At 40.0% G+C, this 11,810-nt stretch overlaps 1 protein-coding gene across 4 annotated transcripts in view; it reads right to left on the bottom strand.

The window, feature by feature from the left end:
• Positions 1-362: 362 nt before the first annotated feature.
• Positions 363-11,810, bottom strand: part of dennd2b (DENN domain containing 2B) — a 50,824-nt gene continuing 39,376 nt past the window's right edge. For 3 of the 4 annotated variants that reach the window (XM_040128652.1, XM_040128660.1, XM_040128642.1), the window contains 6 exons: positions 5,509-5,686; positions 4,257-4,298; positions 3,853-3,964; positions 2,020-2,259; positions 1,730-1,816; positions 363-865 (listed from right to left, as the gene is read on the bottom strand). In XM_040128652.1, the coding sequence (XP_039984586.1) occupies positions 831-865; positions 1,730-1,816; positions 2,020-2,259; positions 3,853-3,964; positions 4,257-4,298; positions 5,509-5,686 (694 nt within the window). In that variant the 3' untranslated portion in view covers positions 363-830. The remainder of the gene's footprint in view (positions 866-1,729; positions 1,817-2,019; positions 2,260-3,852; positions 3,965-4,256; positions 4,299-5,508; positions 5,687-11,810) is intronic. The other variant, XM_040128668.1, reaches the window with a different exon arrangement.

The following is an 11,810-nucleotide window of genomic DNA, read 5'->3' as shown; positions in this document are numbered from 1 at the left end:
TCTGGGATCCTACCAGCTTTGGGGGAAGCTGTCATTGAGATGTTAGATCTGGCAAAACGCGAATTACATATTTCTGTGTCCAAGTGTGATATCTGTACGCTTCGGGCCTCGTTTTAACAACAGTGGAGTTTTAACAGCCCTGGAGAACTTCTGATCTGATCTGTTAATCTGGTCTTTTGTTCAGTTTCTTTTAGAAATCTTGGTGTGAAAAAAAAAAAAAAAAAAAAAGAACAAACTTATGATGGCATACGAGTCGAAATCATAGATTAACATTTAACAAACACTTAACAACAAAAAATATTTAACATATATAGGTTATTAGTAAACTCAGCACTGTACACTCAGGCATTTGAAGCATTTTAACTACCATTTTTAATAAAAGATTGCAAAAGACTCTATGAAGAGTTACAATCATTTTCTTCATTGTCTTGGTGCGTTTTACAGTTTTCGAATAGGTTTTACACTCCTTAAACAGAGGACAACACTGTCGTGAAATAATGCAAAATGGATACATATGAACTGTACATCTATGCCCACATCAAGTCACATACACTCACACATTCTGATAACACTCTTCACAAGCACACCTGGACATCAGTGGTTACTCTACAGCTCACTCGTTGTGTACCATCCTGCTATCACTATCTCATAAGATATTATAAACATACACTGAAGAGTATCACAGCCAGTTTACAGTGAAATAATATGTACATGTTTACATAAAAAAATGTTGACAAAAGACAAAAGGGTGAGAATCATCATGATGCAGAGACTTGAGATATCAGGTCTTCAGTTTGGTGTATGACTGAAAACAGGAGGAAGAGTTCCCCTCAGTTCTTTTTGTGGAGAAACTTCATTTTATTTCCTGAAAACAGTTAAAACAAATCCATTAAACCATGTAAAATGCACAACATCTGAGAGGATACGTTTATTTTAGGTTATTATACAGTATATGGGGATTAACTAAGGCTGAGATTACATGAGGTTAAATCTGATATAACCCTGATTTTGAATCTGAACATCTGCTCATGTGTGTGGTTTTCAGACATGTTTAATGACATAAAAAATATCCTGCTTTGAATAATTATTTTTGTCTGGTATGTTTTTTTCTGCAAAAAAGTTCAATTATCTATGTAAAATTCTTAAAATTACATCTGCTCTTTCCCCCTCATTTAAAAATCCAGATTCTATAAATATGCAAATATCGTTCATTCCAAATGATAAACTACTGGACACAGGATGTCTCCTACTTCACAGAAAAGACAGTTCTCAGCATATATGTGCACTGGAGGACTCACGTTTCCACATCACACCTATAAAAGTTGCACAGTGGACCACAAATGGCTTCAAAACTTGCTCTGATATTACAAGATGCTGTTCGTATGTGAACATCCAAGTTAAAATGCGAAAAACACACTTTTGACCTTATTATTAGTGTGGACAGACTAATTAGGACTACTTTGATGATTTTTATCATGTTAGATACTTATGAGTTTTTATCTGAGACGAGTGGAGATGAGTAGCAGCAATTGAAACGTTGTAACAGTTTGTGTGTAGCTCTAGTGTCACATGTGATTTAATGTTGTCGTGTGAGAATGTTAAACAAAGTTAGAGCAGAAATATTCAAAATTCTCTTTAAGGGTGTCACGCCGCACAGTTTTAAAACTGGTTTAAAATCCGAAACTCCTGCAATCTGAGACCAGCCTTGTATGTCTGCTGCAGAACTCACCAAGGCCTTTAAGGAACTTGTTGACTCCACTCTGCTCTGTGTCTGGTAGCTCTTCCAGATACTGATCTACCCTCTGCTCAAACAGGCCTGCAAGAACAGTGAAGTGGTGAGAAAACACGCTGATGGAAACTTAGAGCCACTAGGGGTCAGTATGAGTACAGTATCTTCTGCTGCAAATGAAGCAGAGGGGTGGAAATCCATGGACTAAAGTGTACAAAAATTGAACAACTTTTAAGGCATAAAAAGGGATAGTAATGGAAACAACTGACACTCAGAGAACTACAGTCTACCTTTAGCACGGGTCTTCCTCAGCTCTCGATCCTGAATGAACCCTGCAAACATCTGAGACTCCATGAAGACGCCAAGGAAACGACGGATACTTTTAGACGCCACAGACTTGCGGAAGGCCTCCCTTTGGAAAATGCGCTCTCCACGCTCATTCTGAGTGATGAACAGGCAGTAATGGCCGATGGTCTCCAGAAAGAAGCGGATGAAGGCCTCTGACACCAGGCTGTTCAAGGAGTTATACTCTGTAGACACAAACGAGAAGGGATTATTCAGAGTTCTTAGTTTGGTTATTCACCTTACTTACATCAGTATTTAAAATACAATGATAAAACAGACATGTCACACTGTTTGGCATGTTCTAAAGAAATAACCAGATTGTCAGAGTCATATTAAAGAAGCATGGTTTGGCTCAACACTCACAGCAACATAAATTTACCCACTGTGTGGAGATTCGAGGAGGTATTCCATAACTCTTGGTCAAATCAACATGAATAAAATTAACCACAAAATAAGATCTAATCATGATGTGGCTGCCTCTGACATTGGTGCTGTCAAAGTATGCCAAAAGCATGGAACTAGAATACAGCTATTGGAAAATCTGAGCAAGCCTACAGAGGCACAGAGCTTCATGGCTAGAGACAAGACTTGAACCGCGAATGTTGCAACTCTGAAGTTTGTGATTAAAAAACTGTGAAAGAGTCTGAGCTGAAGCAGAAGGGACTGTGTGGAAGAGAAATCTACCTAAAACAAAACAACAGGACACTCAGTAAATCTTACAGAAAAAACTGAAATCCTCAAGAGCGGCACAACCAGAACTGTAACTGTGGAGCCTTACCAAGAGTCATTAAAAGGCACTTCTAGCATGACTGGAGTTTCTACTCATTTCCTACACTCCACTGATGAATTACCGTGTATTGTTCTTGGTGTTTATTACTGTTTTGTCATATTAGTTGTTTTGTACAGTAAACATTAAGCGCCATGACCCAATTGTAGGCCCGGCACACTGTATAAACATTAAAAGGTACTTTAAGAAGCATAATTGTTGTGTAGAGCAGTAAGTGTCATCTAACAGGGTGTAGGTTGCACAAGTGTCTTGCTTTGGTTGGCACATTAGCGTGGGCAGGTTATGACTGACATGCAGCAGATGTAGCACAACCACAGACAGTGATAGCTTTTGGGTCTTATATTGTGGAGGAATGTGGAAAACAGACACAGAAGGTCTGTCACATGTGGGCTCCCTTCCTGAGCAATGATATGAAACAACTAAGGTTTTCTTTATTATTATCATCTGTTGAATGTCCATATTCGTGTGCTGTCAGGCAGTTTGTAACTTTATAAGGCACTAAACCTATTATTGATCCCTGGGGAGTAAACCTTCACAAAAAGCCAGTTCCCCTCCCAGGAGTCAAACCCAGGCTGCCTCTGGGAAAAGCAGGACTCTTAACCACTAGACCATATGGGAGCTATATGCATTGATGGAGATTTTAAATTACAACCTTGCAAAACAGAAACACTGTGACGTAGTGTGATTAACTGCAGTTGGTTGTTCTACATTGACACTATGCCACCATAACAAGCCGCCTGTGGAACACATGAAAAGTAAACACAATTTGCCACCAGTCAGCTCAACTCTTAAGTTCCATCATCAGAAACCCTGTATCACCTCTAAGGTGAGACGTTGTGACTCACTGACATGGTAAGTCTGTACAGAAGGCGTCATTTCCCAGTGAGTTTCACAGAGACATGGACTGAACATGTCCTGCTACTGACGTGGCTCCAATCAAAAAGAAAAAACTCCAGTCTTGGTCGGGAGAGATGATTTGTCACTTATTCACCTTCGTCTGACTCGCTGTCAGAGTCCTGATTGATGATGTCATTCCTCTGCTCCAGTGCTTGCTCGAGAGCCGCTTGAAGTTTCCGCGGCAACAGCGAGGCCTCGTCGTCCATCTATAAACAATCGAAAACACTGCAGTCACCAGGGGTAAACAGCAGAGAGTTAAGTTTTGCGAAGGCTCTGATTTACAACCCTTTTTAAAGCAAGACTATGTCACTTTTGAAAGAAGAAAAAACAGTCTCCCTCTTACGAATGAAAAGTTGAATTCATAAGCAGTAAAACTCACCCTCACACATAATACACTCAGGGATTTTGCTGCTTCAGCCTCTCTTGATCTGGTACGACCAGTAACCTCTGATGGCTAATGTTTGCTAACTTTATATCGAAAAACTTTAGAAAACTAACCTGTCGGATGAATCGGTCAGTTCCAAGGTCGACCATCAAAGCCTGAGAAAAAGAAAGAGGAGCATATCATTCTTCAGAACTAATGGAAAAAAAAAAGCCTCTTATCACTTACATGTAGAGCTGTTTATTTCACCTGCAGGGGAACTACATTTGCTCTCCGCAAAACGCAATCTGTACACAAGGAAGAATCATCTGCTTCAACGAAGTTCCCGCACAAAATATTCAGATATAAAAAACATTTCTTTGAGAAATGTTTTGAATGCTGAGCTAAAACAAAGCTGTAATAATTTCCATGAGCAAACCAGATGCATAATTAAGGACAATTCTTCACTGGACTTCTATAGCTAAAATATTTATTGTGAGCCAAAACTAGAATGCTAAAGTGGTAGCAAGTTATGAATAATGTCCGTCACAAACCCATGGTGACTTTTTAAAATGTCTTGTATCGTCTGATCCAACAGTCAAAAACCCAAAGATGTTAAATACTTACATTTGATAAGGTGGAACAAGTTACATTCAACAATTTCTTTCTTTTTTTTTTTTTTAATTTCTCATACAATTTTGCAATTCTAAATTGATGAAAATCAACAAACAACTATATCTTCTAATTTAGGCTAGACTAAACATTTGAGAAAAATAATAATAATAAAGCTCCACTCATCAATATTTTAACATAAACAATGGATCAAATGACCGAACAGATGAACAAAAAATTATCACACAACTCTCCAGTTCCCCTCAGCTCTACGTAGCATTTCAGAATCTTTTACCAAACCGTCACTATTACCAACCTTGTTTGTAATAAAGCTGTGTAAACAAGCAATTGTTTGCTGACACAATAACAACTTCATAAGGTGATAATATTTCAATGCAGCTTGAAGTTGTTCTGGTCCAAAATTGTACTGTCTAAAAATGTGACCTCAGTTTTGAATCCTCTCTTTTGGTCGGAAGTCACAGGGCTGGTGCTCTAATATAATAAGAATAGAGGCAGTTGGTCAATTCATAATGCATTTACCCTGAATCTGTATCGTTGTAATTTATCAGCCAAGACACTAATATCCACTATTCCGAGAAATGGGCTTCAATCAGAGAAAGACAAGAACAAAGAGGTACAGACAGACTATCAGGGACATCTAGTTGAAGAATGCAGGAGACATCAGTCTGAAATTTAAAATTCACAGTCTGAAAAAAAAAAAAAAAAACTGCACTCAGAGGCAGGCAGTCAGAGAAAATCCAGAGATGATGCACTCACCTCTTCTACAGGCAACTCTTTAAGTTTAGGCAATGAGCTGGACAGCAGCCCCACCAGGAAGGGAGTGGGACAGCAGACGATATCCAACATGGACCCTGGCAGCACGGGGATGAAGGTGTGTTGCCAGGAGAAGGGGTAGAGCAGTGCCACCACTGCATGCATGCAGCTGGACAGGGTACTGATGACGACAGGCGAAAAAAAGACAAAAGAAACACACACCATCAATCACCTTCATTCTAACAAAACAACGCCCTGCAGAGGCCACACCAGATTAAACCAAACACAATCAAAGCAGTCAGATTTGTCAGTAGATAATGAAAAACTTTACTGTCTGAGGCTGGAAAGGGGGTGGTGGGTTGTGTGGTAAAACTTTTTCCTAAAAATACTGCCTACCATCATGAACTTCGAAAAAAGTAGAAAAATATAGAAATTGCGTCTTCAAAATGTTTAAATCACCATCATTAAATCTTCAATTGGGCTACAAACTGAACTATGAGGGCACAAACTGTATTTCCACGTCTGAGCTCTCTCCCCAAGATCAATGATCATTTGTTCCTCTTTTCCCTGAAACAGTTGCTTTTATTTGAGGTGTGACAGCACAGCTATGTACTCTGGCTTTGACACTTTGTTCTTCCTTGAGGTCATCTGAGGGACAACGGGATCCAGCAGACAGATCTTGCACTCTCACAAATACAACAACTTCTGGGCAAATTAATTCTTTATCTATTTCACTTCCAACCTCTACCATTAGAGTTTAACTCCATCTACTACAAACCACAACGATGAGGGGTGAGCTCAATAAAATGCGTTATTGTGACATTACTCAACTCAGTCTACAGGGGTGGCGTGACTTTGACATGTTGCTATAATTAAGCTGGAGGCTTGTTGACGCAATATCAGAAAGAACCAATGCAGTTTAACTTCGACAGCTGTGGTATAACATCAAGATCACAAATAGCAGCCCGTCTTTCTCACGATCCGTCGCTTGTTGACAGTGGCTGACCCTCCTCCCCTCTGTCCTCTACATACTGTCCGGTCCATGTACACAAAAAGAGTGAAAATAAACTGTGGGTTCAATCGCACACACACACACACACACACACACACACACACACACACACACAAAGGAGCACTAAATCAGTATGGATCAAGAACAAGACCAGGGATCAAACATGGTATGCAAACGCACCCCACTTGAGATATATACACTTTTAATGAGGAATGTTTCCATGGTCATCAACAGCAGACAGAACATCCGAGTAAACAGAAATGACTCCCTTTTATGTGACCTCGTTCACACTGTGTTTCAGCCCGCAGAAACTTTACTGACTCAATTTTGGAGCAACGTACAGAGGACTGACATCAGTACCATAACCAATGTGCTGAGGTAAATGACAAACTCCCACAAACTTTTCCACAATATTCTTTCAGGCTACATGTTTGCCACAGGCCTTTTCATCTTAACCTCCCATGAGTCAAATTGCCAAGATTAAAAAGTGTGTTCTTGACAGGGTAAAATAGAATTACACCAGTGAAAACCCAAAGGCAACAAAAACCAAAGCGTTCAGTCTTTTTAGGTCTTTTCCAGATCAGTCATAACATGAAGCGCTTGCAGCTTTGCTTTGGCCAGTCTGATTTCCATTTGCCTGAGGAGGGTGTGATAATTCCTACCAGATCCTGTCTCCTGGGTTTGACGAGTTCCAACAGGGAATGATGGGGCACAGATCTCAGAAAACCTTCGCCACAGGCTACACGCAGCCCTACACACCACTGATACCAAAAGGATCAATTACACTCATTCCCCAACCACACACTCTTGGGAGAAGATGAACTTGCAATGAAAACAGTCTGCATTACCAGAGGATGCCACTCAACTCTGGAAAGAGAGAGGGACATTCCCGTTAGATTCATACCAAAACTTCAGATCCTCAGACCATACATGTGTCATAAAAATCAGAAGAAAATATCGACTAATACGTGAGACTAATAAATAAGTAACAGAAAAATAAACTTGTAATTGGACAGCACCAGCAGGGGAAAATTTTAGACAAACTGTTTTCTCTTCAGAATTTCGTCAAGTTTTATTGTTTTAGGTTTGTATATGTAGATAAGTATAGAGGTTGCAAAGTTGTTGTATCAGATTGGAATATGTTGTATGGTGGTTTTAGCCACACAAGAGGAGTGGCTCTAGGGATGGCAATGTTGGTGTGTCAGTTGGTCGGTCCAGACTGAAATATGTTAGCAACTGTTGGATGGCTTGCCATAAGATTTTTGTTTAATACATTGGTTTATGGCCAGATGCCTGCAAAACTAATGACATTCCCACCAGCCTCAGCTGCACTTTGAGTCTAACGCTTATTAGCAAATGAGGAGGACAAAACTGATCCCCTGGCTTGTGTGGCATTTTTAACTAACCTTAGCTTCTGAAAGAATGCAGCTGATTTTGACTGATCCTTACTGAAGCCCAAAGCAACAAGCTTGGTGTGGACTGGTTGGAAAACAAGACTTGACCAAAGTGATACAAATTTTTAACCCCAATATTTCACTTGTAAAAATTGCACCGTGCAAGCATAAAAAAGATTCATGTAATTAATTTCAATTTGATTACACACACAAAAGTCATATAAATTTATGGTTCCACTCTCAGGAAAAGAGAGAAGAAGCAGCTCTGCAGGGGTGACGTCTGTGCAGTGCTGTTATGTGTTGAGGTTTGGGAACTAATCCTGACTTATTAGCTCCCGTAGGTCTGCCAGGCCTGCTTTAGTGTGTGTGAGGCTGAAATGGCAGATACCCCGGGAAACATGGGATCAGGAGGTCTGTGAAGCCCACAGGAGGAGGGAAAATTTAAGTGTTTGAGAAAGAGAGAGGGCAGGAGTCAAAAGCCTGTAACACCACATGCTTCACAGCTCTACTAAAGCACTGCACCACTGCACCAGGACTATGTAACAGTCCTGACTGATTCCATAGACAGAGGACAAAGTGGACTAGATCGAACTACAGCTGTCAGACACCAGCTGTGCTGCAAAGCTCCGCAAAACCATTCTGCACAGTTAAAGCTCTTCCTAAGATAGAAATAACACCTAGAAATCATATAAAGAGGCAGCAGAGTACACATAGACCTATAGGATTTCTATGACAAGCTGCACATGGTGTACTTTTACCCGCTAGCAGAACGTTCTCTGTTCCCTTAGTCCCCAAATGGTTTTCCCTCACTTCCTGTCTATAAGCATCTCCAGCCACCGGCTCTCGGTCTGAGCTCTCGCTCCACGGAGGCAACAGCAGAAGCCATTTTACAATGAGGAATGGCTTCCTGATCAGAAACTCTATACATTTTCTTATTAAAACCACAATAACGTCTGAGCTTGATCAAGGCTGTGTAGAGAGCAGATGAATGTGTGCACGTGTTTGAGTATATGAGTGTCTACATGTGGGTGTAAACATCCACGAGAGCGACACTGATGTAAAAATCAGCTGGTGAAGCTCTTTTAATGGCCAAGGCTTTTTCTGACTCTTTGAAAAACAGAAACATTTCATATGTTTACAGTGTGTCAATTTCACTCTAGCTCAGAGCCAAATACCACATGGGAAACCAATTAAGTTGTTAAAAGCGGTTCTGGCTTAATGCCAGCTCTGCAGAGCATGTTACAGAATTTTTTTGAGACTGACAGAGCACTAAATAAAAGGAGTATGCTACCATACTCATTGATTAGAGAAAAAAAAACAGCAGCAGTGGCAATAATTCTACCTGCTGGGAGGATTACAGTCACCATTGATCATTATACCGCAGCTGCAAAATGTGTTGTTGCTCTACATGCCTCCGACTCTTTTTCAGACGCTGGATTATTACAAAAACAAAACAGGACAGGACACCACATACTCAGCATGCTTTGTACTTTTTATCATGTTGTTTAATTCTAATGCTTTAGGTTTGCATTAAGGGGACAGCAGAGAGTTCAACTCAAGCAGCCTGCTGTTCCACGGAAATGTGAGCTTGATTAATCCACCGTGACCATGAAAAAAGCTTTCAGAAGCCATTGTTTTGTTTCTTTCTACAATCTCCGCCCTTTTCACTCTTCCTCTCAAACAAAAACTTCTCATCTTTCATTGTATTCATTTTTCCTCTCCTTTGCGGCACAGAGCAAACATGTCTGTCATATTTGAGATACGATGAAGCCTATTTTGACCTCAAGTTCATCAGTATACATTTGTGTCTAAAAATTGGTAGTTATGGATGCAAAACAAAAAAAAAATGTTAATACATTGGATTTATGCATAGGAAGGCATTAGGTTTTTTTGGTCTTTCTAAGGCAGGCCACTAATCTTAAAAATGGAGTAGCTTAGCAGGGAAAGTCATCCAGATCCAATGTGCAGTAACACTTTAACTTCAGTAGTATTTCACCTCCATGCCAAAGATAAATCCAAACATGCACATAAAATTTGGTCACTGTCCTCAACTCTAGCCTGAGGACTGGCAGAGGCTGTATACATAGGTCTGCAACACTGACAAAACTCATTCAACATCTGCAGGTCAACTGAGTTGGGCAATTACAGAGTGAAATAGTTGATGAATTCATCTGATTAGACATCAGTCTTGTTATTACAGGCATTGGATGGTGAATGATCACTTACAAGAAATTGTCAGTGTGGACTTTCATGTAGAAGCAACAACCTCTCTGGAAAAAACAACAAGCAAGAGTGAACGCAACATGCTGAAGAAACAAGCGATAGAAGACCCCACAGAGAACTATTGCCTAACATGGCGTTTCCTCTTGGTGCCTGCGTGTACTGGATATACATTTTGAGGTAAAGAAACATACATCATGATCTGCTGGGGTGGTATTTTAGGAATAGATTATGTACCACAGCCCCAGAGGGAGCAGCCCTTTTATCACAGAAATCATTAATGCTGCAGTGAGGCCCTGTCACTGTTTTCAAAAGAGACCAAAACACAGGAGCTCATGCTTGCACATTTAAGTCAATACACATGCTTCACACAAACACACACACACACACACACACACACACAGTTTGAGCAGATCATACAGTAAGAGGTATCAGTCAAGGAGAATGACTGCATATTTAAGCCACAAAATTATTGAACACATATTTGTCATTTTCTTTCTTTGTAGTGATTTCAGTTTTCTGTAACTTTGAAAATGTGCTTTATGTATCATTCTTTCACAGCAGACATTTTAAATGCTGTACTTCTTCTTATTAATTTAACCTTTGGCAATTTAAACTTGAATGGTGGCTCACATCGACAATGTTAAGTTTAGCAAGTATAATGTTTACCATGTTCATCACCTTGGTTTAGCATGTTAGCATGCTAACAGATGCTAACTAGCTCTAAATATAAAGTAGCTGCTAAAGCCTGGTTTATACTTTAGCATAGAATCAACGCAGAGCCTACACCATTGTGAACATTTATACTCGTGTACATGTGTCTCGTGTCCATGTAGCACTGCAATTGCAACACCAAAACGCTAGCTGACAGTGGGGTTTCTATGCTACTTTGTGTGTACTTCAAAAAGAAGGTAACTGAAATTGAGCGGATCATGTTGGAATTGGAGCTAATGAATGTTGAACAGCAGTTACCCAGAAAAGAGAAAAGACGTCGGAGGAGGTGGTGTGTACGACCATTGAACTGATTGCGGCAGAAGGAGGGTGAGTTTTCTATGCTAGTACAGCCACTGAAATACACGGACGGGACATACTACCAAGCAGATCAATCACAGTGTTCTGGTCTGCGTGCACGTCAGGATATGCCGTAGGATGTGGCGTAGGGTATGACGTAGATACAACACAGAAGTATTAACCAGGCTTTAGGCATTTGATGGGGATGTCATTAGTTTTGCAGATATTTGGTCATTGACCAAATGAAAAGTGAAGGGATCAGCGAAGTGATTACAAATCATCCTAAGGGGAACGTGAATGTTTGAACCACATTTCATGACAATCCACCCAATAGTTGTTGAGACAATTCACTCAAAACCACAAACGTCAACCTCACGGTGGCGCTAGAGGTAAAAGTCAGGGGATCACCAAAGTCAGTAGGATTTATCCACTGGGAACCACGAGACTTTGTTATACAAAATTTTGCCTTACAGCGAGTAATGTACTATTTGACTGAACCTTTGTTTTTTGAATGATTATTTCATCCTTTTAGATGTATGTTTATCTCTTCAGGCACAAATATATTAGGATGAATCATAATTGATTGCAAGATAACACAAAATTGTATAATTGCCTGCTATTGGGCAATATGTCATGATAAATTGTATCTTGAATTAATTCATGATTCC

The sequence above is a fragment of the Xiphias gladius genome, chromosome 1 (assembly GCF_016859285.1).
Source record: "Xiphias gladius isolate SHS-SW01 ecotype Sanya breed wild chromosome 1, ASM1685928v1, whole genome shotgun sequence".
Lineage (NCBI taxonomy): Eukaryota > Metazoa > Chordata > Actinopteri > Istiophoriformes > Xiphiidae > Xiphias > Xiphias gladius.
Note: the sequence above shows the minus strand (reverse complement) of the source record. Positions and strands in the feature narration are given on the sequence as shown.